This window comes from Ptychodera flava, chromosome 16, assembly GCF_041260155.1.
Source record: "Ptychodera flava strain L36383 chromosome 16, AS_Pfla_20210202, whole genome shotgun sequence".
In the NCBI taxonomy this organism is placed as follows: Eukaryota; Metazoa; Hemichordata; class Enteropneusta; family Ptychoderidae; genus Ptychodera; species Ptychodera flava.
In genome coordinates, this window is record NC_091943.1 from 12,607,011 (window position 1) to 12,626,336 (window position 19,326).

The 19,326-nt window shown below is 39.7% G+C and overlaps 1 protein-coding gene across 3 annotated transcripts in view; it reads right to left on the reverse strand.

Moving 5' to 3' along the window:
* Positions 1-17,998, reverse strand: part of LOC139114051 (calcium-activated potassium channel subunit beta-4-like) — an 86,323-nt gene extending 68,325 nt beyond the window's left edge. Inside the window, exons 1-2 of one of the 3 annotated variants that reach the window (XM_070675534.1) lie at positions 17,354-17,998; positions 16,027-16,637 (exon numbers count right to left, since the gene is read on the reverse strand). In XM_070675534.1, the coding sequence (XP_070531635.1) occupies positions 16,027-16,377 (351 nt within the window). In that variant the 5' untranslated portion in view covers positions 16,378-16,637; positions 17,354-17,998. Of the gene's footprint in view, positions 1-16,026; positions 16,638-16,864; positions 17,006-17,211; positions 17,289-17,353 lie in introns of those variants that run through there. The other 2 variants (XM_070675536.1, XM_070675535.1) reach the window with 2 other exon arrangements.
* Between the last annotated feature and the right edge of the window lie 1,328 nt (positions 17,999-19,326).

Here is a 19,326-nt window from a genome sequence, read left to right on the forward strand (position 1 = left end):
ACTGTGAGTGGTTACATAAAGAAATGTGTAGCAGTCAAAGTAGCAGAAAATGTGTTAGGTTCTGAAGACTCACGGTACAGGAGATCTTCATATGTTTTGGCACGATGGTGTACACTGGGTGGCAAGATTGACCTCAATAATGGGCCACTTAGACCAGGCATAGTAGAATACTACTTTTCACAGTGTTTAACTCTTGATGGTAAACCAGAAGTGTTTATTTCAGCAAAGGTACAATGGTTTCAGCAACATAATAAAAAAAATTACTATGGAGAACCAGTAGAGGTTTGGTGTAGTAATGCATTTGAAATGTCTGGCCCTGCATCCTTCATTCCAGTTCAGAGGATTCAGAGTAAATTCATAGCAGGATTTGATACTATAAACCGAGAGAAAGTAATGTGTGTCATTCCACACCCAGTGAAACTTTACATGTAGTGTGTAACCACAAAGTGGTTCCCTTTATCAGTACTGCTATTTATTACAATCAAATGTCATATCAGTGTATATGAATTGTATGTAAATGGAATTTCATTGAACTGAAATTGTAAAGTGCTTTGAAACAATGTAATAAGAAAATGAATGACAATTTGTGTACAGGAACATCTTTTGTAATAAATAAATGGTTTAATTTTGCCGCATTTAATAGTTTACATATGTTCACTTCGATTTGTTTGAGTGTGTGTGGTTAGACATATTTAGGTTGTTTGCCAAGATAGTTATGAAGAAAATACTATTACCTTATGCATGACAATGAATTATATTGAGGAGAAGGCAAATCTGTGAATAGGGTGACTGTGCATGTGTGATATTTTTTCAGCCCAGTGACTTTGATCAGGTGCATCAAATCCATTAAACTTCAATGAACAAAATAGAACTTCTAAGAACAAGCAAGAGAAAGGGGCGCAAGAGAAAACATTTGTAGCATTGGAAAGACAGAAATGCATGGTTCTATTTGATCTAGCGGGAACCATCTGATGTGTTTTGTTTCTGTAGCGGTATCAAATACCCAACCCAAAGGTTATTGAAAGTAGTTATAGTGAAAATTTTCTGTGTTATTCAACATTTCAAAAATTAAAGTGCCTGACATTGTTATGTTGTTAATCTAGCAAGGTGGAAAGTAGGATTTTATCTCAAATTTGACTAGCCTACATTGCATGCTTGCAGTACTGTATGTACCTCATCACTGGGCAACTGAGAGGGCAAAGCCCCAATCGACATACCAGTAGGGCTAGTGTATCACAACCTGAAATACTTTACTTTAGGGCAAAACATTCCACGAAGTTGTAATGAATTTTAAGACCGCTCAGGTGCTGCCAACTTAAGGGTGGACCATTTGATACCCTGGGGGGTCTGGAAGATTTTCCAAAAAAATCCCAGCAGATATAAGGGGCATTGTTCACTGATTCTAGATAAGTGAACACACTAAGTAGATACATGCATTTCATCTCTTGTGTGTTGACCAATAAATAATTTTGAATTCTGGTATGATCGCGACATGGACAGATTGCACTGACAAGTCAAATGACAGAATTTCAGAAGATGTTAAAACAAAACTGTCATCGTCAAGTATTATAATCCGTGGCACATTTCGGCCAACCAATAAACCAATTTGTATTTTCAAAAAAGAAAATCGAAATGGAACTAATTTTCAATTTTCAAATGGTTTTATCATCTTGATTATTAACTTTTAGGCCTATTTCTAAATTTAAAATCTTTGGGCTGAGATTGAAATATAGGAAACAGGTATGTATACTGTATATGTATAGGTGTGTATACTGAGGATGGCACTTTGCGGCCATTCAAATTTCCCTCTGACAAACTCTATTTCCAACAATGCACATTTCCAATATACCAAATGTCCAATTTTCCCATTTCATTTGGGGCGTGGCCAAGTATTTTTTCATTACTAGGTCGGAAATAACTGTATCGAATTGGAATTAAGGTGTAACATTCATCTCAGTATGACCAAATATACTGGGGGGGGGGGGGGGCTTACGATAATTAGCACAAGATACTTTTAAAAATTAGCGGGAATGAGGTACTGGTCAGTTTCTTCGGCCTAGGAGGCCGGTGGATTCATGGGGTCACCCTGTTTTTTACTTTAGTGATGGGGTCACCTATTTTGAAATGCCCAATTGGGGTCAATGTGTTTTTAAATTTTGACGCGGGCTCATACTTGCCTAAAATGCATTTCAGATTCTTACTTCTATGAGAAAAGTCGCGCGTCTTTCAATATTTCAACACATATTTCTTTTCTTAAATAAAATACGCCTAAACCCAGAGAAAATCATATTTATTTATTATAATATTACTATGTCAGATTTCAGTCTAGAAATGGTTTGGCTCAATAAATAAGTTTTCAACGTGCTTGGAGAAGTGGTCCAGTGCGCCGAACGGCTTGTACCCTTGCCTTGAAAAGAAGAAATAGCATCTTACGATATTGCCAAAGTCCCGATATTAGGCGCCGTGGCGATCAATCCAAGTGTGATGAAAAACGTTTGGAGATTAATGTTCCCATAAACCCCACAGTACCCCTAGGAGAAATATGACAAGAGCTTATTTTGTCGCAAGTGGCCGATGAACCCACCAAATACAGTTTAATATGTGTGTGTGGGGGGGGGGGGGGGGGAACAGATTTTTGCATTTACTGAAAGCGACTTACAAAATTGCCGTTGGGGTACACTATATGCCTGATGAGAGACAACACAAATTTTATTCAGTAACCTCATTTAATCATGCAGTTGCTTATAGCATAACTTCATGCCTCATTCGCCACTTATATAGTGATCGATGTAAAAGTAGTGCCGCAATAGGAAATTAACCTGATTTTAAGCCAGATTATGGCCTATTCCTGTGCAAATGTGAAAAAAGTCAAGCTGCTGGTCAGATGAACTGTATACTAGCCGTGTACCATAACCTTTTTATGTTATACAAGCTCTGCTTTCAAGTGTAGTAATGACATCACTGCCCATCCATGTCCCTGTTGCAAAAGTGCGTACTTTTTTGAAAGTCACGGTAAAAATTAAAGACAGTCAAATTATGGCAGTAATTACGTTCACATTTGAATGAATCTTTTTAATAAATCAGACATTTGAATGAGTTGAGAAGGGTTTAAAAATAAAATAGTAGTAACCATATTAAATGCACAGGTTCAAATGACGATGAGGCTTTTTGTCTGTGCATGGGGGTAGGAGGAGACCTACCTCCATGGATATCAGTTTGCAAGGGGGAATATTTTCATAACCCTAGCACCCACCATACATGTGACGGTGTTCTCCATCATCAGATCATTTGTAATTCAAGTTGTCATCGCCACCCGCCATCTTTCTGTTTCCTATACCGTCAAAGTAAGCTTAAATGTTTTAATCTGTTCTATAGCACTACTGTGGTAGAACCATGACAATAATATCCGAGTCCACAGGAAAATTACACAACCCATACTGAGACGCGTACGAAATTCAATCATAAACCCTGGACTACTATGTCTCGATCAAGAAATTTCTTTACATCCATGGTATAACATTTCTCCTGTCATATGTGTTTCCCCAGTCGTTGCAAAGTAAAAGTGTAAGTGTGTAGGAGTTCTGTGGTAGAATCACAAAACATTTTATGTTTCCTACTGGGACAGTTTTAAATGCCAAATTTAAAATGTACGTGACTTGTCACATAGACCATCGAAAATATATAGTATCAAGCTAATTATACGACATATCGTTTGCAAAAACATTTATCGCCGATAAATATCTGGTTAAGTATCGGCTATTCACAAACCCAGCATCACGACGCACAAGTCAAGTCATCCAAAGGCTTGTATCGTATGGTATCGATATTTGAGTCCCGAAATTGTCGATATGTCAAACTTCGATATTTACCCGATATTTTTCGGCGATTTGGGGACTCTAATATCGATACTAGACGATACTAGCATGACTTGCCTCGTGCCTCGGCACGCCGGATCTGTGAAATCAAGGCCTGACTCAAGCTTCGATACTAGACGATACTAGATTCAGTCAAATCGCAAGTAAATATACGATATATATATATCGGAGATTTCACCGCCTTACAGTTCTGGCCAAACCCGACTTCCATGGACTGACTCTAGCTTCGATACTAGACGATACTAAATTCAGTCAAATCGCAAGTAAATATCCGATATATATCCGAGATTTCACCACCTCAGAGTTCTGGTCAAACCCGACTTCCAAGGACTGACTCTAGCTTCGATACTAGACGATAGTAGATTCAGTCAAATCGCAAGTAAATATCCGATATATATCTGAGATTTCACCACCTCAGAGTTCTGGCCAAACCCGACTTCCAAGGACCGACTCTAGCTTCGATACTAGACGATACTAGATTCAGTCAAATCGCAAGTAGGATCCGATATATATCTGAGATTTTCACCACCTTACTGATCTGGCCAACCCGACTTCCAAGGACTGACTCTAGCTTCGATACTAGACGTTACTAGATTAAGAGAAATCGCAAGTAAATATCCGATATATATCGGAGATTTCGGCCCTTTATAGATCTGTCTTAGCCAGTCTAACTTCGATATTGTATAGTCTAGTAGCCGTAAATATCGGATACCATATAAAAGTGCAATGTCGCGGTGTCCTCGAGGCAGGTGTCAGGCATTCGGACTCTTTACAATTCTCTTCTGATATACCACATGTGGGGTTCATTTTAAAGCCCTTGGTGAAAGAAAACTTTTCACCGGTTTATTTTTCCGAAATTCGAACATTTTCATTTTTTCTCCATAGAGTTAACCCATAGACATTGGAGGGGGACTACTGTCTATGGTAACCACAGTCCCTCTATCCATGTCCACATGGATAGAGGGACTATGAGTTAACACAGGGATGGCGTCCATTTTGGTTTTCTAACATCGGTAAATCTTTGGTTATTTGTTTCTCTAGTACCAAAATTTGCATGATGATCCTATTTTCATTTTTGATTTTGAAAGAGAAGGATTGAAAGATTATTTGATGAAAGATAGTAAAAGTTTAAGTCTTTCACTTTCGCGACCGTGCATACTGTATACCTTAAGTACCGACTCATAGAGATTTGAAATATTTCTAAGTATCAGAGGCACAGGAAACAGCCGAAAGGGATATCAAGGGGAAAGGGGGAGCTATCCGTCTAGACATATCGACTGACAGACAACAGACAGACATACAGTCATAAAAGAAGCAAGATGACGGCGGCGCTCATGATGCAATGTGCCTCTCTTTATACATCCATGCTAGAGCTAGAAATCATTAGCAACACGGGGCGAGATGTCAAGAAAATCTGGCTTTTTACAGTGTTTAATTAAATAAAAAAAGCCACCGTAAATACATCAACACTCGATTCCAATGCTTAGTTTTCAAATCGAAGATCATTTACACCTACTTTTCGTCGATTTTGTTTAAAAAGTTTGACGACAACATTTGTGCTTCTATTTTTACATCCTTGATTTGTGTAAACCACATGTAAACTCCAGGTGCGTGTGTATCCAAATCTGAGTTGCTTCTGTACACATATCCATACAATACTGGGTTAATTTCCGCTTACGCACAATAGCAACGATGCAGTGTCACAGAAAATGGCGCAAATTAACATTTATTTTCGGACTGCTAGAAAGGAAGTAAAATCATGCAGTTTTTTTTTCTTGTTTCAATCTTATTAATATCGATATGAACTTTGAAACGTCCTTTACTCTTAGATTACACGATACACTTTCGGTTTGGAGATATATGCCGAGTGCAATTTCGGTCATGTAGAAACTCCTTTTCGAGACTCAGCATTTTCTAGGACCGAGCTTTATTCCGATAGACAATACCGAATGTTGGACCCCTGGACCCTGCTACAAGGTTTCCTGTACATGAGTTCGATTTCTTTCAAGTACACAAAAAGGTGCTAAACAGTTGGAATAAATTTGTGTGACAGCGAAAATTCTTTGTTTGCCGTCCGTTGATTTTTGAATAATGTACCATACAGCAAACGTAGGCAAGAAACACAAGTGTATTAATATAAGTTCGAATTATATTTGGTTTCCTTTGGAAAATAATATTTTTTTGTCAATAACATTGTGTTTGTTTCTTTAAGTTGCTCTGAAAACCTACCAGAACGCGGACGGGGAACAAAGAATTTTATTTACAGCGCCCGAAGGAAATTTTCCACTGAAACTGTCCCTTGTTTGAATAGGCAGAGTAGATACTAATCCGAAGTCTGTGATTCTGGACGACGATCTTGAGATGAGGTCACGGGCTCAATTCTATCATGGATATGAAAACATCCATGATTCTATTTTGCGGAGTTTTCGTTTTTGGAAAACGTATAGGTTCGAGAAAGTTTTAATGACCATGCAATTCTTTCTCGTGCCTAACAGAATGCACCACGCAGGAGAACTTGAATTCGAGTTAGGTGCGGAATTGTGCCTCTCGCCGTGTTCCTGTTCTAAACTCTGTGTATTGTCAATGGGAGCTAAATAAGCTAAACACAATAAAACACAGCTAAACACAGCTAAATTACGATATTTAGCCCGATCTAAAAAGTGTTCTAAACTTTCTAATATAGCTGGAGTTTAGCTCGGCTTTGAAGAGTCAAAAATTCTTTCCAGTGAAATAACCGATAATTACGATAATTATCCTGATCTAAATAGCGTTCTAAACTTTCTAATTTAGCCGGAGTTTAGCTCGGCTTTGAGGGGTGAAAACTTTTTTCCAGCGATATATCCGATAATTGCGATATTTAACCCGATCTAAATAGCGTTCTAAACTTTCTAATTTAGCTGGAGTTTAGATCGACTCTGAGGATCAAAAAGTAATTTCAGCTATGTATCAGAATAATTACACCGCTAATTCTCTTTGCAACTTGTTCTGTGATGTGAAATATTGGTAACGAGTGTTTCAAACTTGAAGATCGATGGGTTCGAAGACAACATATTGTAGGACCAAGAAAATTATATAAAATACTAGGAGGACAGACAAAAATTCTTGACTTAAATTTAAAAATGGGACCAATTTCTGAAGATAGCCCCAGAACACAGGTAATTCTCTGTTCCGATTTGTTCATAGATGTGATATATTGGTAATGTGCGTTTCAGAGAATGATATAGTACAAAGACGACATGTTGTAGAACCCAGAAAATTATATAAAATATAGGAGGGCGACCAAATTAACTTGTACGCTGCTCGATAGTTGATGTGTTATGCGGTAAAAATAGCGGTTGTTGGTTTGTTTCCGAAATGAACTCTCTATGAATTGTCCCCTGTACCATCCTCGCTGACATATTCGCTGATCAGTTCCCACCTCTTTTGGCGTTCGTTCAAGGAAGTGACGGGCAGGGTCTAGGCCTACAATACCAAGAACTTCTCCCGTTGAACTGAGATAAAAATACCCAGTATGTTAAAGTTTACCCAGTGATGTACTGCTTTGTCACGTCAACTGGCGTCAGATTTTTTTGCGAGGAAATCTACTTAGTAGATTACAATTTCAATGGAAAACAAAAGGCTATGACATTGTTTTGTGCGCTTACTGACTAGAACAAACTTGATCCCAGGGAACGCCAGGTTTAGTGTGGTCGAGCATATTTGTGTGGCCGTGCAAGTGATGTAATAATTTAGGCAATCGTCAGATTAAAATGTGTTAATTGTTCTTATCAACAGACTTTGTTTCTGTGAGCCAAGATCGTGGGAAAGAAGGTTATTACACCTGTCAGTCGAAATGCCAGAACAGACAGTAAACCAAGTACACGAACTATTAAACAAAATGTACGGGAACAAACACATCGACCATGATACTTGTAAGTATCTTGATCCAATAAACACAATCCGTACCCCGCAGTGGTATTTCCTTAAATTCACAAACCTCCGCAAAAATCTAAAAGACACACTGGTCAAAACAAAATTTTCTGAAGTAAAGAAAATAGAACAAACAAACTGAACCACCAAACGGACTCACAACGAGACCAAAAATTAATATACTTGCCTCGCTACTCGAAGAGCAAGACCACTAAAATGCATTAAAATAAATTTTCACAAACACAAACTAAGGAAAGAATCTACACTGCGACTGTTGAGAAACCACACTCAGGTTTCGAAACGCAAGCGTCAAAGGGACACTCTATCAACTTTGTAACACCATAGGTCCGGCTGCGTCTCGCCATAAGCTTTCCCCACACAAACAAAACATTACCGTACACACTAATCCAAACTTCCCTACAGATATCCGAAGCGAAACAAACATTTCATTAACACAAACAATCGGATAAGAATGTAGGAACACATATTCGAAACGAATCAAACACAAACTCGACACAAAAACATTTTGATAGTTAGGTGGGGAGCCTCTTTCACATTTTTACATTCCTCATTAGGTAGGACCTGTCTCTTTTACGTACAGGAAATATACTATTTCTAATGAATTGTCTTTGTACTACACTAGTCCAAAAAGTTCCTGCAGGCGCTATTGAATTGGCAGCCGATTTCATTTTTTTTCTCAAACAGCTGTGACTTTTAACATTTCTGAATTGTTTTGCTCGTGTTTTTTTTTTCTTTTCTGAAACTGAAGTACCCCTTTTCTTACATTAGACCGGCTAGCAGGTTTCACCATGCTTTAACGAGCCAGGTAACTTGTTTGAGAATGATTCTGAATGCAGGGGGGATGCAGATACTAGCCTAGTCTGCTACTTGTCGGCTATGCAACGCATAGATCGCCAATAAGCCACAAATCGTGATAGCTGAAAGTGCCGGTTGCGTGGCATAGTCATGTACATGTTGCCCTGTTCATCTTACGGTTACAATACACGGTAATACGTAACAGCTAATGACGGGAAACGTATGGCATGAGACCATCAGGTAACCGGTGCTTTATTATAGGTCTACCTTAAACTCATCCTTCATGCAGTGACATCATGTCTTGATGGAACCCTTAAAATCACACAACGGAAATAAAAGTTATTCAAAGACGCGGTTGTATTTGACGAAAACTAGCTATATTTCACCATGCTTTACCATAATCATTATAGAAACAGGAGTAAAGATAAGCATTTGTCACAACTGTAGTAGCCCTGGCTTTACCGACTCTTTGCACAGCCAGAGTACCGGTATATCAAGGAAACGTCGTTGCTTTTTACCATGGCGTTTAATCACATATTCACATGTTTTGCTACCTGGTTAACTACAAAATTATAGGTATATTTTAACATTGGAAACACAACCAAATTTATTTTTGTAAATCATGGTGACAAAGCATTTCAAACAATAGACTTTTACAAGATATTGAAAGTTCTAAGTTGAACTTTATTTTACAGTGAGGTACGGCCAGCTGTAAATTTAGTTCTATAGCCAAGTGGTCAAACTACAACATTTACCATCATACGTTTCATGAAAATAATAAGGGAAATAGATACTTAGGTCTACTTTCCTCAGGTGTAAGAGTAAGCAACACTTAAGTATACTGCAGCGTTATCACAGGTAAAAATGTGTTCACAGTTGTCCGTTTCAGCATGTTCTACCTCCACAGTAAAATGAAATAAATATTCAATGATATCAACACCTGGTCAAAGCTTGCCCAAAATATTTCACCATACTAAACCCACCCCGGCAAAGTGGGGCAAATTAGATATTTTTTACACAGTGGTGTAGCAGTGTATTTCACAGTCCTTTGATAACCTGCGCACACAAAGGAAAAACAATTCGTTGTTTATCACTTAGCTAAATAAACACATACGCACACATTTGCCCCATTAAAAACCATGATATCATTAGGCTGTTATAACAAGGGAAATATCACCGCCTGTAACTTTACAATGTCATATTGTCAAAGTATTAAAAAAGGATAGACTTATTGTGGCTCGTGAAAGTTCGGACTTGACTTTACTTTGCAGTAGTGAGAAAGAATGGGATAAATAGTCTACTTTGTACAATTGACACCCACTGACTTTGTCCTTCTGCAAGGGGTGTGAATGTACTACAGTCTTTTCCAAAGGTAAAACATGGTCAAAGTTAATAGTTTTTGCATGTTATGTACCAGCTATAAAATGACAGAAATAGACAGTACTGTGTTTACCCGGTCAAAGTTTGCCCCAATATTTTACCCTACTTTACCCACACCGGCAAAGAGCGGCAAATTAGCCACTTTCTACATAGTGATAATGCAGTGCATTTATCAATCCTTTGATAACCAGAGTAAACAATGGGGAAACTTTATTGTTTGACACTACGATGTATGATCAAATACGCACGCCTTTATCACCCGTATAAACTCTAACATAACAAGTCACTTTTAACAACGGAAAACACAGCCGAATTTACTCTGCAATACCTTACCGTTAAAGGATTTACAAATTAAAGCCTTTTCGGCTAGGAAATGTTTAACTGAGCAAAACTTTGAAGGGATGAGAAATTATGTGTAAACTGACTACTTTTACACTAGTGTCAAACTACTGCCTTTGTCATACTGTAAGGCTCATGAATAATAAAGTCAAAGGTGCTACTTTCCTTGCCTGCGACCCCGATTCGAAAGCTAGGCAAAATATTGCATGTACTACACTGTCATTACAGGTAAAACATGGTCAAAGTTACTAGTATTGCATGTTATGTACCAGCTATAAGATGATAGAAATAGACAGTACTGTGTTTACCCGGTCAAAGTTTGCCCCCAATTTTTACCCTACTTTACCACCCCGGCAAAGAGCGGCAAATTAGCCACTTTCTACATAGTGATAATGCAGTGAATTTATCAATCCTTTGATAACCAGAATAAACAATGGGGAAACTTTATTGTTTGACACTACGATGTATGATCAAATACGCACGCCTTTATCACCCGTATAAACTCTAACATAACAAGTCACTTTTAACAACGGCAAACACAGCCGAATTTTACTCTGCAATACCTTACCATTAAAGGATTTGCAAATTAAAGCCTTTTTTCGGCTAGGAAATTTTTAACTGAGCAATACTTTGAAGGGATGAGAAATTATGTGTAAACTGACTGCTTTTACACTAGTGTCAAACTACTGCCTTGTTATACTGTAAGGCTCATGAATAATAAAGTCAAAGGTGCTACTTCCTTGCCTGCGACCCCGGTTCGAAAGCTAGGCAAAATATTGCATGTACTACACTGTCATTACAAGGTAAAACATGGTCAAAGTTACTAGTTTTTGCATGTTATGTACCAGCTATAAGATGATAGAAATAGACAGTACTGTGTTTACCCGGTCAAAGTTTGCCCCCAATATTTTACCCTACTTTACCCACCCGGCAAAGAGCGGCAAATTAGCCACTTTCTACATAGTGATAATATAGTGAATTATCAATCCTTTGATAACCAGAATAAACAATGGGGAAACTTTATTGTTTGACACTACGATGTATGATCAAATACGCACGCCTTTATCACCCGTATAAACTATAACATAACAAGTCACTTTTAACAACGGAAAACAGAGCCGAATTTTACTCTGCAATACCTTACCGTTAAAGGATTTACAAATTGTAGCCTTTCTTCGGCTAGGATATTTTTAACTGAGCAATACTTTGAAGGGATGAGAAATTATGTGTAAAGTGACTGTTTTTACACTAGTGTCAAACTACTGCCTTTGTCATACTGCATTGCCAATGAACTATTTAGACAAAGGTGGTACTTTAGTTGCGTGTGCCCCCGGGTCAAAAGCCAGGCAAAATTGCATGTACTACACTGTCATCACAAGGTAAAACATGGTTAATGATACTAGTTTTTTCATGTTATGATACCGCAGTGAAATGATAGAAGTAGACAGTACTATGTTTACCCGGTCAAAGTTTGCCCCAATATTTCACCCTACTTTACCCACCCCGGCAAAGAGCGGCAAATTAGCTTTTTGGTACAGTGGTATTCGAAAACTGCTTAAACTGAGACCAGAAGAAATACGTTACAGGCACGGCGGAAATGTTATGCGATGCAGAACATTTGCCAAAAAAATCGATACTTTAATGTAATATCCCCCCACTGAATATGTTGTTTTAGCTGACATACGATTTGGGGTTTGAAACGTCGAGGAAAGCGAGTTCCTAGAAAAATTGGGCATTACGCTGTTTAAGGTGAAGTTGTGAGCAAAAGTAATTGAGCGGGGGAGGTTTTTGTCGATTTAATGATTACTCTCCAGGCAGTTTTTCAAAAGTAGAGAAGTCGTGACGTAAGTAGTCATCAAAATATGAATTTTCCGACAGGTTGGTATAGGAAGGGAAAGTGAGGTTGTGTCAATATATTGATTCGAACGGAACGGAACGAAAGCTTGAGCATGGATTTTTCATTCTTATTCGGAGAAGCGACACAAATAGTGCGATTAGACTTTCATAAACGCCATCAAGCACTTTCACGGTCATTACGGGAGAGCAGATTTTATGTCGAAGGCGTTTCCGGAAACAGGGAAATTGAAAGTCATGCTTGAACATCGCATTTAGACATTTGTTTCATACATGGCAGAAATGCCAAGAGGTCAATAATCATTTAACAAAGACAGCCTGCACATTGAAAATGCACAATTTTCAACAGTTGAGGGAGAGTAGAATATAGTCTAGACTTGAAATGCCTTTCTTTAACGAGAGACCACAGATACAGCGCGAGAGGGTTGGAATGGGTCCATCATCCTTCAACAAGTAAAACTATCGTCAGACACAATGCAGTTGCGTGTTACTCAGATAATACAGGGGAAAAACTAATCAAATTGAATTATTCGGCGTCTATCTGCCAATCTATCTCCCTCTAAGAAAGCAGTGAAAACACGAGGAAGGTTCCATATGGACTACCCTATCTGCAATTGTTAATAAACAAATCAAATAATAATTCGCTACTCGGTCGGTTACAATTACGTTTCGGCAGAGTCGATGACCTGATCATGTTATTGCTCAAGTTCCTCTTATCATTAACGGATTCTTGAAGTGTGACTCCAAAGTATTAATTTCAGATCGAAAAGTGCCATCGGGTATAACTATTATCTTGATCTCGTGATATACACAAAGTAATTGACTGTATAGCCTTGTTGAGACGGCCATTTATCATATAACTTGCCGCGTGTGAAGGTCATGGAAATTCTCCCGCTAACACGATGATCGAAATGTTGAAAATTGCTCTCGTGTACATCGGTGAGGTGACAACCAAACCCTTTTAGGTTTGTGCAAAGCGTCAGACAGGACAGGGGATTTTATTAGGTCCATCACCTTTTGTGTATTCTTTTTGGCCGATGGATATCCAACACTCCCTTGATGCGTCTTGAATTGCTTCAGCCCGAACGAATACTCGATCTCTGCGGCATCGCACGTTGCACGCTCAAATGCTTATAAGCCTTTGACCTGAAGGCAAAAAAGAAGGCCGCCAATGAGCATTACATGATCGGTGCTGATGAACACTGCGCGAGGAGAAAAGAAAAGCGAGATGAAAGCACCCGTCACGGTTGGCGGTGAGTGAATCAAACTGTTGGCATGGAAACTGTTTCGAAGTTTGCAGAAACGGGGAGAAAATGATATTCAGATATTCACCTTTCCGTTAAATGATGTAGCAGACGAGAATAGTCCTCATCTGGCGGATAATTTCTGCTTTACAGTCTGCTGGCTTTGACGTTGATGACTCGTGTCATTTGTTGCCCCTCATTTACAACTGTGTACTGCACGCCACCCTCATTGGAATATCACGTTTCTCTGATCAAACATTTGTTCAATAGACGCTGATCAAGATACCGTAAATTAAATATGGAGATAGATGGGCTTACAGTACACGACAAGCTGTATACACACTGTATTCTGATTTGCGCACATATCGCATTCCATGACAAATAGTTAAGCTTTCAAACGGGCAGAGTGACTGATGCTTGTTGGCTTATTAGATCCCCTGGAATCGCACGCACCTCCTGTCAAAACGTGCACTTTTTTGATGCATTGTGACGTCACATTTGCAATCATGACGTCGTCAAAACTGTTACATCATAACTGTCACCACCAGCACTTTCATCACCATAATCATCATCATCGTCATCACCATCATCATCATCACCACCACCATCATCATCATCACAATCATCATCATCATCATCATCATCATCATCATCATCATCATCTTCACCATCATCACCATCATCATCATTATCATCATTATCATCACCATCAATATCATCTCATCAACAACAACAATAACAACAACAACAACAATAACAGCAACAACAACAACAGAAGCATCATCATCACCCTACTATCATAATTATCTTAATCACCATCAAATGGCAAGGGATTCACAGAAGAAATTTCTATCTGTATAGCAATTTTACTTTTGTTATATACAACACTTATACCCAACGTGTCTACGAAAAGACTTATAAAAACATTCTTTCTGATAACACTTCGATGTGATTTATTGGGATAAATAATGATTTTATTGCCGATGACCAGAAACGTCTTTTTAGAACTCAACCACGAGCCATCCTAATTGACCGCCTTCTGTAAATCGACCGAACTTAATATGAGCGGTGTATATACCAGATGTTAAGCTGTGTACAACATCATTAGCTGTGTTCAACAATGGAGTACATTGGAATTGAGAACGGCACATACGGTGCTACTTTGTCACGTACGGAGTAGGTTTGGAAGTATCGCTGTGCGTTGCAGTGGAATCTATGATGTCTCCATCGGAGTGATATTCCACAAAATTGGTACAAAAATACATTTCCCACTCCCCGTCTACCACTCTGCTACGCATGTCCGGTAATAGGCAAACAGAGAGATATTCACCACTGTAATATTCCAATATGCTTCCATTGCCGTTTGAAAAAGTTGCTGCTCAAAAAACTCGAAATACGCAGTGATTTCCGATATAAGAATGCCACCAATGTTGAAAGAGAGAGAGAGAGAGAGAGAGAGAGAGAGAGAGAGAGAGAGAGAGAGAGAGAGAGGGGGAGGGATGGAGGGAGAGAGAGACTCTGATAGCGAGCAATGCACCATGTATCAGTTGAGCTTTTTATGATGTCAATGATTTAGGACTATTGAAAACTATATAACTGCAACAATAAAAAAATATGATAGTCACTGTGACCTATCTTGTGAATATTAAATTGATATATCAACACTGTAACAGAGGCTTTTAAGAGTTTAGTCGGAAAAGAACCAAACGTTTTAGTTCGGTCATAAAAAAATTCTCGGCGTTTAATTTCTGTGAAATCATAAAAACACACGAAGTCGTATTTGTTCTGCAGATCATAAAGGGTAAAGCGACAAATACGGAATTAATACTCTGCAGAATTCTTATCGATCTTAATACGCTGGTGCGGGGCTCGTAAACTTTAAACCGGAAGATCGATTCGTTCCAGGTTTAATAAAGTATGTGATCAATTATAGATACACCTGGACATCCTCATGGCGGCGATTACGCCGTCTCGGTGGCTTTGCTGTTTTTATGTGAATCGGTGCTCGAGGAAAACAGTGTTGTGTGTACGGGTCGCTAGGAAACCGCCTACTTTCTCCAGAGTACGCCTTTTTTGCATTGTCTTTCTCCCGAAGATTCATAGTACTGGATGGGTATTTATCACGAGAGTATGTCCGTCTCAGGGAGTTTGTGTGTGTAGCAACGGTATCGCGCAAGGTCGTGTGAATATGAAGTTATTCTGTGCGTATAGAACGATTAAGATAGTATGCGTCCTTCAGGGTTCGGCATTTGATGTGAAAACTTGAAAGCATTGGTATACATGGAAGGCAAATTACTCTGTTTGTATGTGCATATATATAGCGATTGAAAAAGGAAGAGCAGTGATGTTTGTGTACATCAAAAGAGAGAGAGAACGGGATAGGAGATAGAGAGACAGGCAAACAGACAGACAGCAGAACAGACGGCGGGGAGAGAAGGGTGGCGTAGTAAAAGGGTTTGAATATATGCTATTATATATCATACAGTTGTGTGCTTGCTGAGAATGAAAAATACGTTCGTGTGTTTGTATGAATGTTGTTGCTAAAGTCTACTGCTATGCACTCACTGTCAATTGTTAATCTCTACTGAAAGATGGACAATACTAGTTACCTGTGGATAAGTGTTGAGGTTGGTTTCATCTTCATGAGCGAGCCCCGTTTCGTAGTGTCCTCGCCTGTGTACGTTTTCGGCGTGGTACTTCACAAATATCTGGACGCAGGGAAACTGTGACCAACAGTAGCGGCCGCATCTACAGCCCTGCCACTCGTTCCTGTACTGCACGCTGTACACCGTGCAGTTGGCCTTCTTAAAGCGCTTGTCCTGTATCGCGGGCTTGACGATAAACCACGACAGGAAGGCGAGCACGATGAGCGACAGCAGCATCCACGACAGTATCAGGCGCGGCGCCAGTTTAGCGCAAGAGCACGCCGATTCCCGCTTCTTCGACTTCCGACCAGCCATCTTCTGTCGTAAAACGCCGGTCTGGGGACGTTGTTCAGTTCCACGGCAAAGTGTCAGTTATCTGCTCATGTCACAATCGGGCCGTAGGTAATTCTACCCTTGTGGATCTTCAGCGCGATAACTGCGCCATTTCCGTGCGCAATGGAAACCCCAGCGTCCGAAACATCCACACGCGAACAAGAATCTTTATACCGTGTCGAGTAAAAACTGTTGCTACGTAACTAATGAAACGCTATTCCAGGCGCTGTCCAATAAATTCCCTGTCAATGCAAACAAAGTGCAACGAATGATTTTCAGAGTGTAATTATCACATAACATTTCAATAAAAAAAGACGACACAATTAATATCACGTTGCTGGGATACAAGTTGAGCTAATAACAAAGTATTTAACCGTCGATCGATGTAATCGTGAGTGTTGACGACTTCTCACTAAGCCCAGTTATATTTCTGAAGGTGAGCTTTGCCAGGCGTGACTAACCAAAATACCTGGTACAGAAACATCACATGGACTTATCAAATAGAGCGGAATAGGGGTAAAATCTGCGATGATGCGTTCAGCAGATAAAACGCAGACAATGAGGATAGCCTGATCTGTCCCCGGCGAGTTATGCGCTTGCCCCATAACGTAATTGACAGGTTGGTCCAATCGTTCCCTTCAGGTCAGTTCAGGATCATGTTGAGTTTCAAATTAGGGTTATTGGCAAACACGGAATCATGGGTCGAACTGACCTAAAGTTCACCATACCAAAGGCACCGATGTGAAGCTACCTAAGCCTGTTGCAAGCCTACAGGATATGCTTTTATACGGTCTTTTTCTTGTTTCCTACTCCTACCTCCATTTTCCGGATTCCTAAAGTCCTCACGTACATACCCACACGTGCCAATGGTAACGTACGACAGCCTCTACAAGATGAGACAGCGAGCAAATGTTTGTTCTCATTGAAACCATCGAATAAGAAAAGAATGTGTACTTACACCGGTGCGACTGGGTATATTCTCGCTCAGCCCGCAGCAAACTGTGCTGAGACGAGCACACGTGAAGTTTTGCGGTCACGGCGCTGATTGGGTGCACATGCTACCCAGAACGTCGCCAGCGGGGGAATATTTGGCGTCACCACACAGCCGGCGTACTTGTTATGGATAACCTGGCAGGAAACCCAAGCCTAGATTTAAGTTTCGCATCCAGCTTTTGTGTGCGAATCTTCCAAAATGCAATCCCCGACAATCACAACGCACGAACAACCATCACAAAGCGAAGAAGGAGAGAAGATGCCGATAACGCGTGACGTCACAAGGTCTACCTAACGTCGGTCATACGCGCACATAGCGGAAGCATCTCCGCAATGCATCAGTTGTCCTCAGTGACACAGTCCCCGCCGGCCGAGCATACTCGCACGTCCGAGGGAATGGGGCACACACATATGCTTTTACAGGGATTCACTAATGTTCTCATTTCCTTTAAAAATCCACGTGTGGGCGAGGCTTCTCCAAAGCAGTGCAATTATTACGCCTTTCTCCCTGGGCATTTTCGATGGAGTCTCTTTGATATATTCAACACCCTCTTTAATACTGGAGCAATCAGCAGCCATTCCCGATGCTCATATTTGGCTGAACGAAGGCCAGGAAAGGGAATTACAACTGTGTGTCCGCCACATATCACTATAAACTAGGGTAATTGATTTATTTAACGATGGATGACCGATAGCAATATTGTTGTCTGTACGATGGTGAATGATGGGGTTGCTCCGTCGTCAATAAGGGAAAAAAACCAAATCATATCAGGGAAGAACATGTGAACTTTAAAAAAAAATGCCAACGGTTATGTTTTCACATAGTTTCGCATCTTCAAAGGAAAAACCAACTGTTTTCAATGATCGTAAGTTGCAGACGAACAGTAACTTCTGTCTGTCACTGTGTGTAACATTGGCTTAAACGGACAATAATGCATCCTCTTGTCGGGAAGTTTTCGGATTGTAACGCAGTCTCCTATTGGCGTATTTGTTAGGCACACCTGATGACTGTTTACTTGTAAACCAATGAAAACCCGGCACAAATCGCACTAGCATGGACAGCAGACGGTCTATAAAATGATGCTATCAAATTGCTATTGCTCGCGGGGAAATGTAAACGCAGTATCCACTTAAAATAAAAATACGGACAAAATACACTTAAGTCCATACAAAGTGATTACATTGCAAGCTATATTGGCTTGATTAATGCCTTATTTGGGTTATAGGAAAAGGTCATTTTCGTTTTGCCTCGCTTCTCTAAGTGCGTGCATTGCAGTGCAGTGTGTAGCATTTAAACGTGAAAACGTGACAAATCCATCAGTGTTTAATTATATAATAGTTTGAAGTATTGTAGCATGGATTCTTGGGTAATTTGCTATGTCTTCGCTAAATACAACGTATCATCCAATGCTATAACTTGCTTCCTTTTTTATGCAAAGTCATTCCATGCTGGGTTGCCATGGTGCGGTTTTCAGACAGAGGGGGTGATGAACCTTGCCTCTATTTATCATCGTCATGGTCCGGCTGACATTTCCCTTTGATAAAGCAACAGCCTGTTCGAAGAATGAAATAGTACGCTTCAGCTATCTCATAATGACAAAATACCGCAGAATGTTGCCAAAGAATGTTGATCTCGCTGTGTCTGCTCAAACGCGTCAATCACATTGCTATAGCTGATGGCTCAGTTAGTAGGGCAGTAGACAGTGACGTCGAATTACACACCAAGCCATCGAGCTTTTCACAAAAGTACTCGTCACGTGATCAAACTCTACGTACTAGCGAAAATGAAATTAACAAACGTGAACAATCCATAGATATATAATCAGGAAGACATACAGGCAGCATGACGGATTGATCGAAAGACTGATTGAAGGGAAAGTTCTGAAGTCCGTAATAGCTCCCTTTCATCATTTTTTAGGTTTCATCAACTTGTATTTT